This window comes from Tyto alba, unplaced genomic scaffold, assembly GCF_018691265.1.
Source record: "Tyto alba isolate M040663 unplaced genomic scaffold, T.alba_DEE_v4.0 Super-Scaffold_7, whole genome shotgun sequence".
Lineage (NCBI taxonomy): Eukaryota > Metazoa > Chordata > Aves > Strigiformes > Tytonidae > Tyto > Tyto alba.
Window position 1 is genome coordinate 18,590,013 of NW_024881328.1, and position 21,454 is coordinate 18,611,466.

The 21,454-nt window shown below is 66.8% G+C and overlaps 2 protein-coding genes across 2 annotated transcripts; both read right to left on the reverse strand.

Moving 5' to 3' along the window:
- Positions 1-136: 136 nt before the first annotated feature.
- On the reverse strand, positions 137-11,890 carry PTPRN (protein tyrosine phosphatase receptor type N). The gene is made up of 23 exons (XM_042784175.1): positions 11,733-11,890; positions 10,013-10,063; positions 9,726-9,839; positions 9,379-9,484; positions 9,053-9,251; positions 8,559-8,883; positions 8,230-8,346; positions 8,032-8,111; positions 7,660-7,946; positions 7,107-7,193; positions 6,878-6,957; positions 6,594-6,658; positions 4,065-4,277; positions 3,728-3,937; positions 3,493-3,640; positions 3,266-3,339; positions 2,886-2,963; positions 2,633-2,752; positions 2,379-2,545; positions 1,250-1,303; positions 1,059-1,123; positions 867-940; positions 137-767 (listed from the first exon to the last, which is right to left on the reverse strand). The coding sequence occupies exons 1-23, from the start codon at positions 11,833-11,835 to the stop codon at positions 696-698; spliced, it is 2,889 nt and encodes a 962-aa protein (XP_042640109.1). The 5' UTR covers positions 11,836-11,890; the 3' UTR covers positions 137-695.
- A 703-nt stretch (positions 11,891-12,593) lies between these two features.
- LOC104362319 (aspartyl aminopeptidase) lies at positions 12,594-17,657 on the reverse strand. Its single transcript, XM_042784331.1, has 15 exons — positions 17,627-17,657; positions 17,434-17,509; positions 17,250-17,338; positions 17,062-17,175; positions 16,612-16,737; positions 16,344-16,474; positions 15,885-15,969; positions 15,292-15,399; positions 14,979-15,056; positions 14,541-14,624; positions 14,102-14,262; positions 13,909-13,948; positions 13,420-13,521; positions 13,105-13,272; positions 12,594-12,709 (listed from the first exon to the last, which is right to left on the reverse strand). Exons 1-15 carry the CDS (start codon positions 17,630-17,632, stop codon positions 12,659-12,661), a joined length of 1,419 nt encoding a protein of 472 aa, XP_042640265.1. The 5' UTR covers positions 17,633-17,657; the 3' UTR covers positions 12,594-12,658.
- Between the last annotated feature and the right edge of the window lie 3,797 nt (positions 17,658-21,454).

Below are 21,454 nucleotides of genomic sequence, written 5' to 3' on the forward strand. Positions count from 1 at the left end.
GGGGGGGGTCCCAGGCCCAGCTGCTCTCCGCTGGCGGTTGTGGGGTACAGGCTGTGCTCCTGCAGGGATGGGGGGATCCACAGACACAGGCCCTGTATGCCCCGCTACGCACACACAGTTAGAGGCCAGGCATGGCTGCAGCTGCACGAACGCAACACGAGAACTTTATTCACATCAAGATACAAAATTATATTTCTCTAGAAATTTCTTTTCCGCTTGAGTGACGAGGCAGGGAACACACAGAGGGGACCTGGGGCTGGGCCAGGCCCCCCCTGCACCTAGTGCTCTCCCTGACCATAGGGGACCCCTGCCCACTCCTGCCCCCAACCTGGGCACAGGGAGGGAGCTGACACAGGACTACCAGGTTGGGGTGCAAGAGGGCGGCTGGGGGGGGGCCCACAGCCAACTCCCAGCAGCCTCACCCGGTCTCCTCCTCTGCAGGGGACAGGGGACACAAACCCAGTCCCCTCAGTGGTGGCAGCAGGTGCAATTGGGTCCCAGGCTCTGCAGGTAGAGGGGCTGAGCCCTGTGTCCCTGGGGAGCAGGGCAGGGGGAGCCAGAGGGAGGGGGAAACAGAGCCAGCAGCACAGACAGCATTTCACAGGGAGAGCAGCCCCACGGGCAGGGCGAGGAGAGCACGCAAAGCTGGGGGGGGCGGGTAATGGGGGGAGACGAGAGGGGAGGGCTCCTCGCCATCACTGCGGTAGCGCCTTCAGGATGGCATTCACTTCCTCGGCCACAGCCGTCAGCGCGAACTCAAACTGGTCCTGGGGGAGCAGATTGGGGCATGAGGGTCCCTGCCAGCTGGGCTCTGGGGGCTGTGTGTGCTCAGGGTGGGAGGGGATCCCCAGTTTGGGGGGGGGTACCTTGGTCTGCACCATGCCCGGCCGCTGGTCTCGGATGTGCTCCAGCGTAGCAGCTATGTCTATCTCCTTCACCCCTGGGGCAGAAGGGGAAGGAGGGTGCTAGGAAGGGGGTGGGGGTGTCCACAGGCAGAGCACAGGTCCCTGCACCCCCCCCCCCCGGACAGGGCAGAAGCGGTGCTGCCCTGCACCTACCTTTGGCCATTCGGTTCAGGACCATGTCGACAAGGATGTACGTCCCGGTCCTGCCTGCACCGTCACTGCAAGACACAGAGGCTTGGACCAGGGGGACGTGCTTCAGGGACTGGACCTGGCCAGCAGGTCTCAGCCTTTGGGCCCCCGCCAGCCCGTACCCCCCCCCCCACCGGCTCCATCCCTGGCAGTACCTGCAGTGCACGATAATAGGGCAGGAGCGACCCCGGTAGCACTTGTTCACCTTCCTGCAAGGACAAGAGGAAAGAAGGTCGGTGCCCTGCCCTGCTGGGGACAAGGCTGCGGTAGGGGCCCCTTGCTGAGCCGAGCTGGGGGGCAGAGGGCACCCCACGATGTGGCCCTGGGGGTCTGGCACATGGCTGCTCCTGCCTCCCCAGCGGTGCTGGGCATGGGATGGGGACCAGGGGTAGAGAGGTGCCAGGGCAGGGAGAGGAGCCCAGCTCCTCGGGTGCCCAGCCCAGGGAGGGGAACGGTAGCAGGACCCCCAAGGGAGCAGCTCTGGTCCGGTGGGGCGCGAAGCTGGGGGCCAGGCGCCGGCGGGGCTCCCGGCATGCTCCATGCAGCAGGCACGGCTGCCAACGATCACTTTTGTGACTATGCAACTGGAGCCAGATTACTAGCTGCAAATCACAAAAATGACGCCGGCAGCTGCGAGAGAGAGACAGAGACAGACAGAGAGACAGAGAGAGCGTGAGCGGGGCAGAGAGGAGGGCGATGTACTTGGGGACCTCCTGCTGCCTTAAGCAGGGGGGGGGGGCCATGCAGCCTAGGGACAGTGACCAGCCAGCCCCTGGCAGGAGCCCACCACCACCCAGGGGCCCCGAGACCCCAGCAGGCACTGCCTGCAAACCTCCCGGGAGCAGCCCCGGCCCCACAGCCCTCGCCCCGGGCTAGCTGGGGACCCACTGCTGGCTGTAGGGCCTGGGGAGCAATGGGTCACAGCTGTTCAAAGCTGGCTCTGGGTGGGGTTTCTTCTTGCACCCACATCTGGGGAGGGTGCCAGGCAGTGCTGTCCCCCATGCCAGCTCCAGGGAGGAGCACTTTCCCACCCTCCCCTTGAAGGGTGGAGAGCCCCGCCAACCTCAGCTGGAGGTTTCTTGCCGATCAAGCTCATCCCAAGCTGGCCAGAACCTGGTGGTTCTGCTCCTTCCCATGCACGGCAGCCCCCTGTCCCCTCAGCCGGTCCATGCCACGGCCCTGACCCTCCTCACGCCGGCAGCGATGTCCTGGCCCATCAGTCCCCCGCGGCCGGGACCACCGCCGGCTCCCCGGGGGCTGGCATGGCACCGGGTGGGCGCTCACCTGCGGAAGTCGAGGAGGGGCCGGGTGGTGGCAGGGATGCCCTCGGCCGGCCAGCTGAGGAAGTGGAACTGCGTCAGGGTGCGGGTCTCCTGCGACTGCACGTTCTTCAGGTAGAAGCTGCGCACCAGGAAATCCTCGCACCAGATGTGCTCCGACACCAGGTTCACCTGCCCGAGAGAGGCAGCCGGCGGGCGTCAGCGCCGGGCGGGGGGGCTGGAGGGTCTTCCTTGCCCCGGACTACCAGCCGCACTTGCCTCGTAGATGTGGTAGAGAGAGGAGCCTTCGTCCGGCCAGTAGCGGTCACACTGCTTGACGCTGTCCTCAGCCAGCGGGCTCAGCATGACGATGACGGTGCAGCCGTGCTCCCACACCATCTGCAGACAAGGCACGGGGGGTGTCACTGCTGGGTGGCAGCCCAGGCAGGAGAGTGGCCGAGCCGCTGTGACCCATCTGGTGGGCAGCACCCAGAGGGACCCCGATGCGCTGGCACAGCCGGGTGACGCTCACCTGCCAGAAGTCAGCGATAGTGTGGGACAGTGGCCCCTGTGTGGCAATGTACGCCGGCATCCGTGGGTCGTGCTCGATCTGGAGCAGGAAAGGGGGGTGTCAGACTGCACACGCTTCAGCCAGGGGGGGTGGTGACACTGGGAGGAGTGGGGGGGATACTCCAGGGGCGATGGGAGGGTTGGGGAGGGAGCTTCAGGTGCCGCAGCCAGGAGGGATATGGATTTTAACCGTGTCTGAGCAACAGGGCAGGCACATTGCTCACAGCTGTAGCTCACAGGAGTGTGAGCTCAGTCCAACTCCATCACGGAGTGGGAGCCTCGCCTGGGCTGAGCACGTCACGGCGAGGGGTGGCAGGGCAGGGGCCCCCCGTGATCACTCACAATCGGACTGGCGTTGATGAAGTCACTGCGAGACGGGTTGCTCTCGGCTTTCAGCTTGATCCGCACGTGGTCGTCTAGGGGAAACGGAGGCCAGAGGATGTGGCGAGTGCCTGGGGGAGCTGGGGGCAAACCCCCTCCGCAGCCCCCGGCACCCCCCCCACCCCACACCGCCCTCCTGCCACAGCCCTGGGAGCCGGTCCCTGGGGCAGGGCAGCCGGGACGCTCACAGGGCACGTAGTCGGGGTTGCGGTTTTTCTTCAGGTTAGCTTCACTCTGGGCGACGGAGCAGACGCTGGGCTCAGCCTGGTAGGCGCAGAGAGCCTGCCACTCCGTGGCCAGCCGGTCCCGGTTGCGGAGGTGGTCCTCCATATAGGCCTGGGGGAGAGAGGTGGGGATCAGCCCAACAGCTTGGGGATGTACACAGGGGGGCCGGGGGGCTGCCAACCCGCCAGGCCAGCTCACCAGGATCATGTGTCCAGTGGAGATGTCCATGTTGGACTGGACAGGCTCCTCGCACCAGGAAGGCGTGCTGCTGTGGGAGCTGGGGCTGGGCTGCGGGGCGTCGCTGAACTGGGATGAGACGCTGCTGACCCGCGAGGTCTCCGCCGGTGCCGCCGGTGCCTCGGCACGGCCGAAGAGAGACTTGGCAGCCATGTGCTGGCGGCACAGCTCCTGGAGACCCCAGCAAGAGCCCTGTCCTTTGGCCATAGTGCTGCCGCGGGGCAGCCCCGTGCGCCCCAAGTGATGCTGATGCGGCGGGGCTGCATCCCACAAGGCCCCGCATCCCACGGGGTCGTACCTGGTACTCGAAGGTGGTGTCGGCAGCACCCTCGGGCCCCAGGGCGGCCAGGCGCTCCTTCTCCCGCTGCTTGGCATGGCGCCGGAGGCAGAAGGCCGCGGCGGCGGCGATGGCGATGGCTGCCACGCAGGCCAGCGCGATGAAGGTCAGCAGCACCGAGTGGAAGCTGTCCCCGAAGCGGGATGGGTGCGAGTAGGCAGCAGCCTCATTTCTCTGGGGGCAGAGCCGAGCAAAAGTTAGTGGGGAGCATCGGCACGGGGCTGGGAGGGGCAGGGACCCCGTTCAGCAGCACGCCTGGGGTTGTTGGGTGCTCAAACAGAGCAAGCGTGCTCGGTGCTGCGCGGATTCTCCCAGCGCCCTCAGCTGAGGCAGAGCTGGTGTCACTGGGGGGAGGCATGGTGTACCCACCCGTCTGTGCATCGCATGGGGGTGTTGCTCACACTGGTGACCCTGGGGTTGCAGGAGGGGGAAGAGCCTGGCCAAACTCAGGCAGCAGTGACCGGCTGCTCCCCTGCTCCCAGCACCCAGGGCTGCCCCCCTCCCAGGGAGCCCTACGGAGCTCAGGTTCAATGAGCTCCTGCCCAGCTGGAGGTCAACAAGGGCCAGATTCAGTCCAAGGGGTTAATGGCAAAGGAGGGGACAACTGAACCGCTGGGTCCAGGGCAGCAATCGCTGCTCCCAGGGGATGTCCCCAAATGGGGCAGGGTCTCCCCTGAAGCCACTGCTCCACAGCAGGGCACGGTGGGGATATTCTGGCACTGCCAGAGGGTTGGTGCCAATCCCAGCTGGGGGACAGATCCTCCCCACTGCTCTCCTCAGCTGGGACGCAGAGCAGCCCCTGCCACCTTGCAGGCAGTGTCTCCAGGGCTCCTTCCCCGTGGCTGGGGGGGACAGCCCAATCCATACCAGTCCCATGCTGGGACGGGCTGGTGCTGAACCCTTGCTGGATAAGATATTCCCCTGCCAAAGGCCGAGACCCCCTGGGCCCTGTACTAGAGCTGCTGGTGATCAGGATGCTGCGCCCCTGCCCACTCACTGACAGGCAGGTCCTGGGGCAGCACGGAGATGCTGGGGCATCACCACCACCAAATACCCTGCACCCAATGAGGCGCCAGAGCCTGGCATTACCTCACTGTCACAGCCTCCCATTGGCTACGAGCCTGATGAGGTTACTGAGGGAACACTGCGTCATCATCACCTACGTTATCATCGTCATCGCCTGGGGATGCCCCTGCCCCAGGGTACCTGGGGGCCAGTCTGACTGCTGCCAGGGCCCAGCCAGCCCTGCAGCCTGGGGTACTCACCAGGGCCAGCACCTCCCAGCTCCCTGGGGCACCCAGGCAGGAGCATCTCTGCAGCCCCAGAGGTGTCGGAGGAGCTAGGGGGACAGAAGGGACCTCCCTCCCAAGGCCTGCCCAGGACCTGCTGTCCCCCTGCCTCTCTACATCCCTCCTTTCCCAAATCTTGCACCAGTTCCATCAAGTTCAGAGCTTGACGGGAGGATGAAGGAAAAGCACAAGCTGCTCTGGACTGGGGAGGTCCATGCAGAAGAGGGCTTGCAAAGCTGCCTCAGCTTGCTCTGAGCTCCAGCTCCTTCATCTCTGCCATCTCTCCCAGCTCCTGATACTTGCCACATCAAAAGGCATCGCCATAGCAACACTCCACATGTTGCTGATGGAGACAGGTTGCCTCGGTGGCCAGGCCACCCCTTCTCCATGGCCTCCTCCTCCTCCAAGGTCCCCCTTTTCTTCCTCCTTGCCCACGGCTACAGCCACAGGGCAGGAGGGTGGGAAACAGGGACCCCGGGTTGGGGATGTGCTGCACCACTTCCCCTCCCCAGGCTGCAACCACGGGAGCCAGGCTCAGTCCCCTACCTCCAGCCCCTTCTCCTCCCCTCTCAGGAGACTGTTCCTGGGGGTCTCCAGAGGAGCATGGGGAGGGGGTGCCCCTCTCCAAGCAGATGGCTCCTGCTCCATCCCTGCCTTCAGCTGCTTTGCCATTCTCTGGGGGCACAATGGCATTTTGCCTGCCTAGCTGTAGTCTCTGGGATGTTCTGGGCACAGCTGGGCACTGGGGTGCCCAGGCCACAGCTAAGATGGGGTGTGCAGGCTGGAGGGAAGAGAGGATGAGACCTGCAGGGTGCAGCCTGTCTTGGATGAAAGGGGGAAAAACTCCTGGGAGACCCTCCCCGACTGCCTTCAAACCCTGCAGAGCTTTTGTTTTGGAAAGAGCTGAGTGCCCTGGGAGTGCAGACGGCTGGGCAGCATCACACTGCCGGGAGGAAGGGGGTCACTGGAGCGGTCCTGCTCTGGCTCATCCCAAATAACCTGAGTCTGTCTCCAACACAGCAGCCTGAAAGCTGCCCAGAGCCCTCTGCTCCTCAGCTGATCCCCAGACTTGCTCATGAAGACCCCTGGGCCCCAGGGCAGGGGCACAGCGTGCTTCCCAGCTCGGACCCAGCAGCAGCACCCCCACTGCCCTGTCCCTGGCCCCCCCAGCCCCAAGGGACAGGCATGCTCACTCTCCTACCTCTCCCACTCCTGTTTGTACGATCTTCAGGCCCAGCTCTGCTTCCAGCTCTGCCTTCACTTGCTCTGTGGATGGAGAGGAGATGGTCAGAGGGGTGCTTCCCTTCCACTCAAGAGACGCCCTCCCCAGAGACAGAGCCAAGGGATACCCCTGACAGCTGTGCACCCCATGCCAGCTCCCCAGTTCAGCCAAGGGAACTGGGATATATGGTCCCTGGGAAGGTGTACCCCACTACTCAGGGCTGGGGGGGGAAGCAGGACTAGGGGGACCCCAGCCCAACTCACCAGCCTGGTTGGCCACATCTGCCAGTGAGAGGTTCTGGGGGTTCTGCCGGATGCGGAAGGTGAGCGCGGGGCCCACAACGCTGCCAGAGGAGCGGGGGGGACACAGCGTGAGAAGCGCAGGCCCCTTCCCCATCCCCACCACAGCCCCGTCCCTCCTGACCCACCACCCGGGGTGGCTGCGCATGGCCAGGGTTGCGACAGCAGCACCCCATGGCCCCGCTCCCCTCACCTGATGTTGATGAAGCTGGCTGTGGAGAGGTGGAGGTGCTTGGCGAGGAGCTCCAGCAGCCGCACGCCGGCAGCCAGCCCCAGGGGCCTGCGGGGACAGTGGCGGGGTGAGGAGTGGGCAGCGGGGACAAAGGGAGAGCCCACGGCCCCCACGGCTGGGGAAGGGAGTCCCACGTGCACAGCCTGCTGGCTGCAGGCGTGTCAGGGTGGGCAGGGGGTAAGAGCATGGGGATGTGTGGTGATGGGGGTGAGCTGACCCCTGCCTTGCACACAAGTGTGCACAGAGGCAGTTGTGCACACACACTTGGCTGAACCCGTCCCAGCCTTCCATCCTGCAGTCTTGGTGTGGGCTGAGAAGGGAAGGCTTTGGGGTGGGACAAGGGCTGCAGGTAGAGAGGGGATGGGAGACCTGACCCCACCGCAGACCTGACCCTACCAGAGACCCAAACAGGCTCAGCTGAGCACATGTTGCTGTGACAGCCAGAGTGGGGAGGTGGGATACAAACCCTTCACACATGCGCAGCCCCTCCCCTGCCTGACCCCCCAGCTCTCACTTCTGGTCCGTGATGATGTAGCCGTACTCGTCCGGTGGCCGCGTGCCCTGTTGCACCCCACCATCCTTTGCCTCTGTGTAGCTCTTCTTCTCCACCACGATCGGCTTCCCAGGGCTGAGAGCATCCCCACCGTGTGCCCGCTGTGGCTCAGCCCGGGGGGCTGGCGAGGACGCTGCCCTGCCCCTCTGCCCATCCCCTGGGGAGCTGCTGGCTGGGATTTTGCGGGGTGGCACTGTGGAGGAAGGGGGCACTGGCTCCTCTCCATGCTGCATGTCCCCTTCTGACACCTGGAGGGAGGGAAAGGGAGGAGCTGGGACCTCTGATGAGAGCCCTGGGGGGCTTCTCCCTCCCTCCCTCCCTCCCATGTTCCACCTGTGGCACGGCACCTCCTCCAGCACCACTCTGCTGCAAACCCACCCGTTTTGCTGTGGGCACTTCAGGGCCAGCAACACCTGGGAAGGAAAGAGACAGAGGTCCTGTGGCACCTTCCCTGAGAGGCAACCCACAACAAGGTGTGCTGGCACACACCGCTGCCAATCCCTGCCTGCCCCGTCCCTGTGCCCCACTCACCAGAGCTCTGGAGCAACTGGAGGAGGGTGGAAAGGCTGCTCAGCTGCTGGGGGCTCAGCTCCGGCAGCCCCAGGCCGTAGCTGGCCAGGAGGGAGGCCAGCCTCTTCAGGGCAGCATCTGCAAGAGAACGCAGCACCAGGTCGGATGCTCTGCATCCACACAAGGACCGCGGGCTGGGGACGCGGCAGCTGGGGCAGGTGGGGTCCAGGGGGAGGGATACGCTACCCATGGGCATGAAACCAGAGGAAGGAAGAGTCTGAGCCACAAGGAACGTGGCTGTGGGGACAGGATGGGGATGAGGGCTGGTGCCTGGCTGGAGGATATGGTACCTGTCTGTGCAGGGGGTGGCTGGGCGGCCAAGGGCACTGGGTTTTCCCTCTCCTCCATGTCCCTGTAGTCGCTGGGGAGCCGCAAGCTGTGCTGGAGCCTGGTGCTGGCAGGGTCTGGGCGGCCAGATTTCTCTCTGGGCAGGGAAAGCATGCCCAAGTCCTGGAAGAGATGCCCCCCGTCCGTTCCCGGCTGCCCGCCGTAGGAGGGCACAGGGCCAGCCCCAAAAAGGGCCTGGGCAGGGACCCGGCCCAGCAGCGAGGAAGTATCAGGGCTCTGCCTGGATGAGCCGCCGGGGAGCTGGTGAGCACCATCCTGGTAGCCAAACTGCAACCGAAACACAAAGCCAACACAGTCAAACCCCACAGGGCCCCTGCCACCCTATTGTAGGGCACCCCAGAGCCAGGGGGGCACCCCAGCACCGGCAGAAGGAGAGCGCTGGGAGCACAGCACTGCCCTGCCCATCTCTACCTTTCCGCCCGAGAAGGGGGCTTACCTTGTGGTAGGAGTAGGGGTTGAGTAGTGCCTCCTCATAGCCCAGCTGGGGGGGGGGCGACAGCAGGAGGTGCTCCAGGTACCGCTGCAACAGGGGGGAGGGCAGTAGCACCGGGGGCTGCCCCAGATGCTGAGCCGCTGGCAGGCTGGGGTCTGCGGAGAGCGGGGCTCGCCGTGGGGAGCCGCGGAGGGGCAGGAACCTCAGAGGCAAACAGTGCTGGGGTGACTCACCTGGGTAAGCGGGAGGTGTCCCCCCCAAAACCCCATTTGGGGGGCAAAGCCCTCACTGCCCTGCTGGGCTCTGCTCGCAGGCTGGTGCTGCCCTACCTGTCCCTGGCCACTGGCTCCAGCGAGGGCGGCAGGCGGAGGCGGGGGATGCGCTCCATCTCCTGCGAGATCACATACTGGGTGATGCCATCCTGCCACGAGAGCCCTGCCGCGGGAGGGGGCTGTGAGACACAGAGGACGCCTGGGGACCGTGGGGTGAGGGCATGGGAGGCCACCCTGCTGTCCTGACCCTGTGTCGCACGGCCTGGGTTTGGCCCAGCTCCTTCCAGGATCAGCTGAGCCCCTCCTCAGCCCACCCTCGGCCAGCAGGACCCCAGACAGCCCTAGTGCCACTACACCTCCTCCCCGCCGGGTCGCAGGGACTCCCCCCTGCTCCCCCCCTTCACCTTGAGCCATGAGATGCCGCAAGACATCCTGCAGGCGCTGGAGCACGGGAGAGGTGACCTGGAAGTAGGGTCTGTCCTGCACGGAGCCCACCTGGCACTGCCCAAACAGCCCATCTGCAAGAGAGGGGAGGCAGCGGGGCCAGATGGATGAACACCCTGGGGTGAGGGTCTCTGGGCACAGCCCCACCTTTCTCCTGCCATGCCCCCCCCGCATTGCGCCCCAAGTTCCCCTTCATGGCAGCCCATGGAAGCAAGAGGGGATCCCTGCACCCCCTCTAGCTACTTACCCTGCACACACACCTCCTGGGGGGAGCACAGCCTCCGGTCAAACAGGCAGCCTGGGACGGACAGACGGACAGACATGCCAGTCAGCACAGCGTCCAAGGTGGAGCTCCAATGGGGTTTGCTCATCAGCAACTGCTTGGGGAACCCCACTCTCCAGGAGAGCACCATGGGGGTGAGATGTGGTGATGGGGGGCACAGCCTGGTGGCTCAGGGCACGGCCTTGGTGCCAGCCACTCCCCCCTCAAAGCCGAGATGGGGGGCTGTGTACAGAGCCTGCCCCTGGCTCTGGGGAGTGGGGGGAAGCCTGGAGTTTTTTGGGGTGCTGGCGGTTAGCAAGGGAAAGCCGAGAGGGCAGAGACCTGCAAGACCGAGTCTGTTGCCCTCCCACATGTGGCACTACGAGGCAGGGACACAGCCCTGTGACACCAGGGACCCACTCTCCCTGCGCGGGGGACCCCAAAGCACACATGCAAAGGCGGTGGGGTGTGTGTGTGTCTCTCTCCACCCCCTTCGCGGGGCAGCACTTGGGCAGGGGGCGGCTTCCCCCTTCCTCTCCCCCCCCCGCCCCGTCTCGGTCCAAGCCCGTCAGCAGCGAGACGGCAGCAGGCGATGACTCAGCCCCGGATGGCGAGGAAGGAACGAGAAAACAACCGGGGGGGAGGGGAGGGAGGGGCCCGCCGAGCCCGCCGCGGGGGAAGGGGGCAAGTGGGGATGGGGGGGGGGGGGTGTGTGTCCCCAAAACCCAGGTACCCACGGGCCCGCTCCCCCCCGGGACGGGGACCAGCGCAGGTGCGGGGCTCAGGACCCCGCCGCCGCGGAGCGACCCCCGGGGCGGGGGGGGGCGGCCGGGCCGGGCCGGGGCGGCGGGCGCTGGCCGCGGTGCTGAAGCTGCGCAGCCGCCTCCCGCCGGGACGCGCCGCTCCGCCGGGAGGGGCGGCAGCACCGGCCCCGGGGAGGCTCCCCCGGGCAGGACGGGGCTGAGCCGCAGCCGCTCCGGCACCGTCGCCGCCTGTTCTTGGAGACGGTCGGGTCCCCCCGTTCCCGCCGCTCCCGGGCCCGCCGGAGGGGACGAGGGACGCGGCAGCTCCGGGCTCCCGGCAGTGAGTCAGCGGCCGCCGGGGCCGTGCCCTGCGGGGCGGGGGGGGCTGCAGCCCCGCTACCGGCAGCGGCACTCGGGTCTCCGAGAATCCCCGGGCGGGGGCCGCAATGGCCGGGCTGGAGCAGAGCGGGCGCACCGGCGCGCCCTCGCGTCCCGAGCCGGGCTACCGCTTAGCGGCGGGAGGCGGCTGAAGAGCGCCGGGGTCCCGGAGGGAGCCGCCGCTCAGGGCCGCTGCCCCGGGCTCCCCATCCCCGCGGCAGCCCTAAGCACCGGCTTTACCCACCCCCGGGCAGGGTCTCTGAGCGAGCACCGCCCCGCTCCCGTCCCGTCCAACCGGCCCCGGGGGGGTCAGCAACTCTCCCGCCGGCGGGGCGCCCCAGGACCAGCCCCGCCGGTAGCCCCCGGAGAGCGGCGGCACCCCCAGTGACGCGGTGCCGGTGTTAGGCTGTCCTCTCTCGCTCTCCGCCGGGGGTCAGGCCTGCCGGTGCGCGCTGGGACAGCGCCCAGAGGCCGCGCTGAACAGCCCCGGGCCGCGGAGCTCGCCCCCCCGCCCTTCCCCGCCGCTCCCCCACCCTCCCGCGCTGCCGGGGGGCGCCGCCCCGCCCGCGGGCCCACGGTCTCACCGTGCGCGGCGGTGGCGGAGGCGGAGGCGCCGCCGTCCCGCAGCAGCCCACGGCCGGCCAGGAGGAGGAGGCAGAGGAGCGCCCGGAGGAGCCGCCGCCCCATGCTCCGCTCACGGCCGCACCATGGCGCACCCGCCGGCCGCGCCCCCGCCGCCGCCGCCAACCCGCGCCCCGCCGAGCCGCGCGCCCCGCCCACCGCCGCCTTCCCGCCAATGGCGAGCGGCCCGCTGCTGACGAGCTACGCCCCACCCCGTGCGCCGCAGCCAATCAGAAACCCGGGCTTCTTCGCCCCCTCCCCGCCCTCAGCGAGCGAGGCCGAGCACCGGCGCCAATCGCAGCCGCCCTGGAGGCGAGCCACGCCCCCCCCGGGGGGTGTGCCGCCGCGCCGGCAGCGCCCCCACCAATCACCGCCTGCCGCTTCCCAGCCCTGCGGTCCCATTGGCTCCTGCGCAGACCACGCCCTAGAAAAAGGGCCCAATGAGCGGCGAGACACGGGCCACGCCCTCGCAGCCCCGCCCAGGGGCACCACCCCGGGACGGTCAGCGAGCAGGGGTCGCCCCGCACCCCCCGTAGGGCCCCCAAACCCCAAAGCTTTGGGGCTGGCGGCACGCCCTGCGCCGCGGCAGGGCTGGCTAACTGTCCCCCCCCCACCTCCCCTGGGGACAGGGGCAGCCCCAGCACTACAGGAGACATCCCCACCCTGGGGGGGGGGCGCAGAGCCACATTCTGCCCCTTAGCAGGGACCCCCAGCACCGAGGGGAACGCTGCGGGTGGGCGAAGAGCACCCACTCCCAGCCCCACGTGGGAGTCCCCAGGGTCATACCCCGCCCCCCCCCTCAACCACGCTGACGGACCAGTCGCTGGTGAGACAGAGATGCTTTAATGGCCCCAGCGCCGAACCCACGGCCGCCCCCTCCCCGCCACGCTCAGTCGACCACCAGGTTGCTGCTGACCGCTGGCAGGAGCTCGAAGAAGCCCTGGAAGGAGACAGGCCGTCAGGGTGGGCTGGGGGGGGGCACACACAGGCAGCGGCTCCCCGCCAGGTTACGCAGCAGGCAGCGACTCGCAGAGAGCAGGACCGCGTCGCCATAGTAACCCATCCCTGACTCCAGGCTAGCGCCGGTTGCCATAGGAACCATTTGGGGATGGCAGTCGCCGGGGGAAGGCTGGGATGCGAGGGGCCACCTCCGGAAGCAGCCAAGTGCCTGTGCTGCTCCAGAGGGGTGGGGGGTGCCGGGGGGGGGGGGGGGGGGGGGGCAGGGACAGCCCAGCTCTGGGGATGCAGGGATGCGGGAGATGCAGAGCAGCAGGGAGGGGGCTCCAGTACAGGATGGGGAGTGGGGGGGGGGGTGTGTCGGGAAACGGGGCTCACCTTGAAGAGGGTGATGCTCTGGAGCACCCCCGAGGTGCAGCACATCTCCCGGATGGAGTGCATGGCCAGCTGTGGGCAGCCGATGTCCAGCACGCGCAGCCCCAGGCGGGAGGCCAGAATGGGGCCGATGGTGGTGCCGCAGGGCGTGTCATTGCGCACCATGAACTCCTGCATGGGGACACGGCCTCGGCAGCTCCCCCACACTGCCCCACGGCCTCCCACACGGGCCCCCGGGGCCTGAAGGGAGGCGAGCTGGGGTGGGGAAGCAACCCGAAGCTGGTAACGTTCCCGGAGGGCTCGCCCAGCCCCGCTCACCTGCAGAGGGACACCCACGCAGGCGGCGATGTCCCGGATGACTGCTTCGGTGACAGCCGTGGAGGCGTAGCGCTGGTTGCTGTTCACTTTGATGACGGGGCCCTGTGCGAGGGAAGGCACCGCAGGCCCACGATTGGCACCGGGGATACTCGGCTCTGGAAACACCCGTGTCCAGGCAGCGCCGTCCCGCCCCAACCCACCAGTCCACTCTCCCCTCCCTGGGTGATCCGTGGGGGTGGGGGTCAGCCCCGCCACGGGGACAGCCCCAGCTCAGAGCAGGGAAAGTCTGCAGGGCCAAGGTTGTGGTCCCAAGTGATTAACACCAGGTGTACGGCACAGCCAAGTTGTGCTGTGGGACAAACGTCTCCCATTTGAGTGCTGCTGAGCTGCACCCCGGGGCCACGCTCCAGGGAGCGGCTGGGTGTACAACAGTGCTGCAGGACAGACGGACAGCGCCTGTCCCAGCCCAAAGCACAAGGCTGCCCTCACCTTGTGGAAAGCCGGACGATGATTCTCCTCATGCTTGTCCCTGCCAAAGAGAAGCAGGAGTTTCATGCTACGGCCCTCCCTCCCTACCACAACGAGGACTGTCCTGCCTGTACTCCCGGGGGAGCGATGGGGTCGCGTCTCCCCAGCCGCAGGGCAGGCTGCCCTGGCCCGCGGCCCTGCTCAGACTGCTCACACGTAGTTAGGGTGCACGGCGTGGGCCATATCAGCGCTGATCATGTAGGACTTGGCCACAGCCTCCTCAAAGGCCGTCAGGTTTTGCGGCGATGCTGAGATCCGGCGCAGCACCAGCTCCGTCAGCAAGGACTCCGCGCCCTGTGCGCTCTCTGACCCTACCTGCCAAGGACCACTGTTAGCACGACCCATATGGCACAACTCCCCCTCAGTCACTCCAGGGGCCACTTGAGTGACAGAGGCTCCCCAAAGCCCGCAGAGCTGCTTCCAACCACACCAATGCTTCCCACCCCCTCTGCCTGGGCCATGCTCCACATGGCAAGCAAACCCCCTCCTTGACTCGCTGGGGCCTGGGATCTATCTCCTGCTAGGCACAGCTCCACGAAGAACATGGAGCCCCTCCCTGTGCCAGACCCTCCATGGCTGTGCCCCTCACTCACCTCCTCGTTGTCATAGAGTGCGATGAGACGCACGTTGGGCTCCTGGGCAAGGGAGAAGGGTGCTGCGCACGAGTCAATCAAGGCCTGAGAGGTTAGAGGAGAAAGGACACCAGCTTGAGTGCCACCCCATCCCGGGAAGCTCAGCACTGAGCTGGCAGGAACTTCCTCAGGAGAGCTCAAAGCACCGAGGGAGGGAGCTGTGGGCACACATGTTGCCCAGTGGGAGCAGGAGTCATCCCTGGGAGTTGCTGGGACCTCCACACACCCATCAAAGGGGGCAGCCCACATCCAACCCCAGATCCTCCAACAAGCCCGACCCACCCCATAAGAACACGCCTCCCTGCAGAGCCTCAGGCCAGCCCACAGCCCCACTAAGCTGAGCCGGGGTTCATGGGGGCCATGCTGCGGCCTCCAGGCTCCTTTTTCCCTTCTGCTCACCTGCAGGGCGCAGTAGCAGCTGTGTAGATTGTCCAGGCGTGGGGAGAAGATGAACTCATCAAAGGCACCACCCAGCGTCTGCAGGCAGAGAGCCAAGAGGAGCAGAGTACAGGCTCTGTGTCAGCAAAAAGTACCTGCCACTGGGTCCCCATTCCAGTCTCCTCATCTCTGCCCCTCAGGCGCTGCCTCCTCTCATTCCGCTCAGCTCTGAGCCCTGGCACGCCCCAGGCAGAGGAAGCATGCCAGCTAAAACCTGTGCAGTGCCAGCCCGCAGGCTGTGTGCAGGCAGAGGGAGGTTCCTGCCCTCACTCACCGCTGGCTGTGTATCTGTCAGGCATAGTTCCAGCTCCACAATCTGCTCCGGTTTCACCCCCAGCTGGGGGCAGATCAGGGAAAGCAGGACAGGGCTGTGCCGCTCTGCCTGGGAAGAAAGCAAAGCTGCGGGCAGGGCAGGTAGTGGATGGCAGGGGAAACTCCCCATCTCCCCGTTCCCCCCGGCAGAGCTGTCCCACACCCCACTCACGTTGGCTCGGTCCTCCCTCCTACTAACACGTCCTGTGTTCAAGCCCCCACTTCACAGAGGATAGCAGGGCCATTTGCAGGGCACAGCGAGGGACTTTCTGCCCCTGTGCAATCCCCCCTCCCAGCCCTGCCTCCCCAGGGAGACTGTGACAGCTTTACAGGGGCTGTGCACCCCCTTCTACACGATGGCTGCGGACCAGGGAGGGAGCAGGGAGATGGCTGAGCAGGTGTGTCATGTACACAGCTCTGGGGCAGAGTGCAAGGTTACCAGCAGTCCACAGGGAGAAAGGGAACCTGATGGCAGGTCCCCAAGGACTGGAAATGAAAGGTGACAAGTGTGAGGTCCTAGCGAGCACCCCTGCTAGTCCTTGGCACTTGGCTCACCTGGGCCGCAGCACTGCAAGGTGTGGCCTCCGTGAGCACCTCCTTTTCCAGCTCCCCCTGCACAGCAGTGGCCAGAATGGGAACCCTGTGGGGAGATGGTCCCGTTAGCTCCCAGGACTTTGCTCACCTCTGCTGCCTGGGTCACACGCAACCAACCCTTCCTGGGGTGCTTGCCTTGCTCCTCCAGGGAGCAATTGCCATGTCGATCAGAGCAAGGACACGCAACATTCCGAGCACAGATCTACTGCGCCACCTCAGGACACCCCAGTGTCCTTTCCCAAGTCCTGAGCTTGGAAGCATCTCCTAGGAGGACTCTATGGGTCTACGAAAAGCCACTGCAGACCTCCTCATTGTGATGAGCGGCTGCCAAAGTGAGAGAGCGGAGGCTGGGCACCACTCCAGCTGGGTCCCAGCCCTCCCGAAGGCTGGCCAGGGGTCGGGGGCGGAGCCGGGCCTTACAGGTGGTGCTCAGTGTTGGGCCCGAAGTTCTCATTGATGCTGCGCTGCAGATGGATGGCCAGGTGGGGAATGCGGAGTACAGGCCGCTCCACATGTACCAAGCGCTGCTCCAGGCGCCCCGTGGCCGGGTCCTGAAACACAAGGAGGTCTGCTGGGGCCAGGCCCGCAGGGCTGAGAGGCTGCACCGGGTCCCACTCTAGGTGGGAGGCACAGGCCCAGAGCCAGGGCCACGCAGCTAGCCCAGCACGCTGTCCCACCTCGGGCTCACCTTTATGATCACCCTCCCGGCTACGGTGAGGTCACGGTCGAACCAGGTGTTCCAGATGCCCCCTCCGTAGGTCTCCACGCCGACCTGCAGCATTCCCACCTGCTCCCGCTTGGAGCGTCGCTTTACCTGGGCAAGAGCAGAGGTGTCACTACCCCAGGGACGGGGTAACTGGTGGGGGACTGGGCTGAGCACACCCAGAGCCTCATCACTGATCCCGTCAGCGCCGTGTGCTGTGAGGTGCTTTGCGGGACAGGGGACACAGGGGCGCTCACAGCAGGTGGGGCGATGTCGGGGGTCAGCACGGGCTGCCCTGGGTGGTAGGTGTGGGACGTGTAGGGACCCAGCAACGGTGCTGTGGGGGCACAGGGGTGGTTTTGGGTTGCGGAGTGAAACCGGAGGGCCCGCGGCCCCGGGGAGGTGGGGGACGGCACCCGGCTGGCCGGCCCTTACCCTGAGGCAGGGGCTGTCAGTGTGAGCTCCCAGCAGGCTGAACCCATTCCCAGGCTGGAACTGGCCGCCGACGGCGAAGGCGATGAGGGTGGAGAAGTTGCGGGTGACGAAGTACTGGGGGCAGAGGGGCAGGGGTGAGGGCCGCCCGCCGTCCCCTGCCCCGCCGCCCCGACCCCGGCCGGGCCCACCTTCTGCGCGGGCCGCACCTCCCAGTGCTCCGTCTCCTTCAGCTCCTGGAAGCCGGCCTGCAGCAACCGGCTGCGGCACTCGGCCACCACTGCGGGGGGGGGGGGGGGAAGAGCCGTCAGCGGGGCCGCACCGGAGGGGAACGGGGAGAAGGGGGAAGAAGCGGGGGGCCGAGCGGCCGCTCACCGTGGTAGGGCGAGGGGCTGCGGTTCACGAACTTCACCAGCTCCTGCGCCGCCGCCTGCGCGGCCTGCTTCGAGCCCTGCGGGCACCGCCGTCACCGGACAGCGCCGGCATCGCCCCCCCCCCCCCCCCCCCCCCCCGCCAAAACAACCACCGGAGCAGGTCCCGCACCCCCCGCCCCGCGCCCGCCCGGTACCTGCATGGCCGCCGCCGCCGCGCCGCCGCGCCTCGCGCGCCCCCTGCTGGCGCGGAGGAACGCGCCCAGGAGGCCCGGCGGCGCGCGCGCCCCGTGCCCCGCACCCCGGCACCCCGCACCCCGCTCCCCCTGTGCCCCGCAATCCACCCCTTTGCCCCCCGCACCCCACACCCCGCGCCCCACACCTTGCAGTCTGCGTGCCGAACCGCTCATTCCACACCACGCGCCCCGCGCCTCACGCCCGGCGCCTCGCACCCTGCGCCCCGCATCGTGCAGTCCACACCGTGCACCCCGCACCCCACACCTCGCACCCTGCACCCCACGCGCGGCGCCTCGCACCCTGCGCCCCGCATCGTGCAGTCCACACCGTGCACCCCACACCTCGCACCCTGCACCCCACACCCCACACCTCGCACCCTGCGCCCCGCATCGTGCAGTCCACACCCCGCACCCCGCACCCCACACCTCACACCCTGCACCCCACGCGCGGCCCCTCGCACCCTGCACCCCGCATCGTGCAGTCCACACCGTGCACCCCACACCTCGCACCCTGCACCCCACGCGCGGCGCCTCGCACCCTGTGCCCCGCATCGTGCAGTCCACACCGTGCACCCCGCACCCCACACCTCGCACCCTGCACCCCACGCCCGGCCCATCGCACCCTGCGCCCCGCATCGTGCAGTCCACACCCTGCACCCCGCACCCCACACCTCGCACCCCACGCCTCACACCCAGCGCCTCGCACCCTGCACCCCGCATCGTGCAGTCCACACCGTGCACCCCGCACCCCACACCTCACACCCTGCACCCCACGCCCGGCCCCTCGCACCCTGCACCCCGCATCGTGCAGTCCACACCGTGCACCCCGCACCCCACACCTCGCACCCCGCGCCCCACGCTCTGCACCCTGGACCAGGGCCAGGCAAACCCAGTGCGTGCCAAAGCCAGAGCCGGGGGCTGGCTGGGTGGAAGCCGGGCACAGCCGGGGGGGCCTGGGTTGGGACCCAAGGGGCAGGGACGGGTTCCCCAGGGATGGTCACCCAGTGCTGCCCCAGGGCGCCCCAACTCCAGGCACTGAGTGAGTAGGAGCCACCCCAAAACAGGGTTTGGCCCGCCTGCAGCTCTCCAGGGGGTGCAAGTGCACAGGGGAACGCGCACGCTTCCTGAAGGCTGGGTGTCTTTGGGGTGAGCCGCGGGTGTAAGCCAGGCTGCAGCCCCCCACCATTGCCGCTCCCCTGCCTTGGCACTGCTCGGCCCTCAGGGAAAACAAGGCACAAGCCCTTGGTGCCGTGTTGGGGACCAATGTCCCTGAGTGACAGTGATGCACAGTGGGGTGCTGGGAGTCGGCACAGCGGCAGGGCAGCACCCCAACTGCCTGCCAGCCCCCCCACAGGGGCACGGCCTTGGCACATCTAGGGGATGGGACCCCCGGGCCTCACACGGATTGGGATGGATCCTGCCCTCGGCTGCGTCCCCTGCATGGCCTGGGGTGCAGCAGTCGGGTTTCGGGTTTCCATCGGTGCTCGTGCATGATTTCCCGGCAGGATCCTGTGTCTTCCCGGTGATGGGTGTGCGGCCTTAGGAGGGATATGGCAGCCTGTGAGCATGGGGTCCAGGTGCTCGGTGACAGCCGGATTCCCAGATCCTGAGTCACCGGCATGAGCACCCCGTTAGCCGGAGACGCTGTCCATGTTCTGGGAACTGGAGACAGGTGGTCCTGTTGCCCTTGACCCTGGGACCTGCCATGCCGGGAGCTCACAGCAGCTCTGGATTTATGCTCCCAGCCCCCAGCACCTGCCTCTCCCCCCCCGCTCCCCCCACCCCAAAATGGAGTGAGCACCCCCGCTCCCAGGCACCCTGCGAGCAGACAGCTGGAAGGTCTCCATGTCAACCACAACCACCACAGCAAAACACAAGGCCAGCGCCTTGCTGAGATGGGACCAGGCACCCAGCACCCCGGTCCGGAGCTGGGCCACCCGCTCCCTCTGCCCTGCACCCTCCTGCCAAAGGGACGTGGGTGCCAGGCTGCTGTCCCCCTGCTCCTTCTGCCAGCATCACCCCCCGCTGCTGCAGGCACCCAGCTCAGGGCTGGGTGCTGCTTGGTGGTCCCCAGGCCATGCCTGGGGGACATCTGGGGACATCTGCAGCGTGGGTGCCTGGAGCCCATGGCCCCCCCCCCCCCAGCTAGTGGCTGCCCGGGGCGGGTGGGTACCCAGCAGATGTGGGTGCCCAGGGCAGATGGGTCCCAGAGGGGTGGTGGGCGCAGGAGCAGGGGGTGCCCAGATCTGGGGTGGCTGGAGCAGGGGGTGAGTGGCAGGGCTGAGTGGGGCCCTTGCCCAGCCCTGCAGGCCTGAGCAAAGGGCAGTGCCTTGGCATGCCACACCTACTCCCGGAGCTGCGGGGCTTCCAGAAAAAGCTCCCGCTGGCTATTTCTGAGTGGGCTCTGACTCACCCCTGGCTGGGTGCCGGGGGCTGCACAGCACCTGCCGCGGCCACCCCACTCCCTGTTGCTGGCGTCCTGCAAAGGCACCGCTCCCGTTCCCATCCTGCCCTGGTCCCTAGACCCCCCGGTGCAGCAGGGAGCCTCAGGCAGCCCCCCCCGAACCCGTGACAGCTTCTCCTCGTGGTGCTTGCACCCCGCTGCTGGGCTCACAAGTGTGCCCAGGGGTGTCTGGCAGGGGCATAACCGGTGGGGACAGGGCACTGTGTCCCTTCCCACATCCTCTGGCAGCCTAGGTTGGGGTGCCACGCATGTTTTGCTCTGGAAAGCATTCCCTGGGGCCGCGTGTCCTGGGTTGAGTGATTGGTGGAGTTTTTTGGTGGCAGGGGAGGGGGCTATCGGGGCGGCCCCCTGTGAGAAGCTTCTCGCAGCTCCCCCAGCTCCACGTCAGTTCCACTTCTGTTTGGGAAATTGAGCCAATCGGCTGCGCCTCTGCGATAACATATTTAAGGGACATGGTGACGTGCAGTAGGACTTGTGAGGAGGAGTTGCTGCAGCTGCATGAACACCAAGGTCAGTGGAGGAGCGGAGGAAGAAAGGAGGGGGGAGGTGTGCCGGAGCAGAGACCCCCCTGTATCCTGTGGTGAGACGGCAGGGCGGCCCCCCCTGCCACCCATGGAGATCTACGGTGGAGCAGACATTGATTTATGGCCCATTGCTTCTGACTGGATGATCAAGGTGCTGTGCCCGAAGAAGGCCGGGGTCTCATGGGAAAAGGCAGCCCCGCTGCTGTAATTCAGTGCTGGGAGGATTGCAGCATGCAGGGGAGTCCCACGCCGGAGCAGCTCGGGAAGGGCTGCAGCCGTGGGAGGGAATCCAGTCGGAGGGAGTTAGTGACCCATGATGGAGCAGTGTGGGGAACGCTGCAGCCCATGGGAGGAATTCAGGTCAGAGAAAGTTTGTGGAGGACTGTCTCCTGTGAGAGGGGGACCACGATGGAACAGGGGGAACAAGTTTCGGACACTCCCCTAGCAGAGCTGAGCGCGGGAAGAAGGGAGGGGTGGGGGGAAGGTGTTCTCAAGATGTGGCAATGCTTCTCACTGTCTTACTCTGTTATGTGTTGTTAGTGTCTGTAATAAATGTATGTTCTTTTTTTTCTTCCCCTAACGAGTCTGCCTTTTGCTCGTGATCATAAAAGGGGGATTTTTCCCCATCCCAGTCCTATCTTGAACCCCAAGCCTGGCTCTCTGTCCCTTCTCATTGCCGGAGGGGAAGGGAGAGAGAGCTGCTGCATTGTGGTTGGCTGCCAATCAGGCCTAAACCACGACACCGCGCGTGGCTCCAGGGCTGAGCAGCCAGAGCTGAGCCCTGCTGGAAGGGGTTAACGG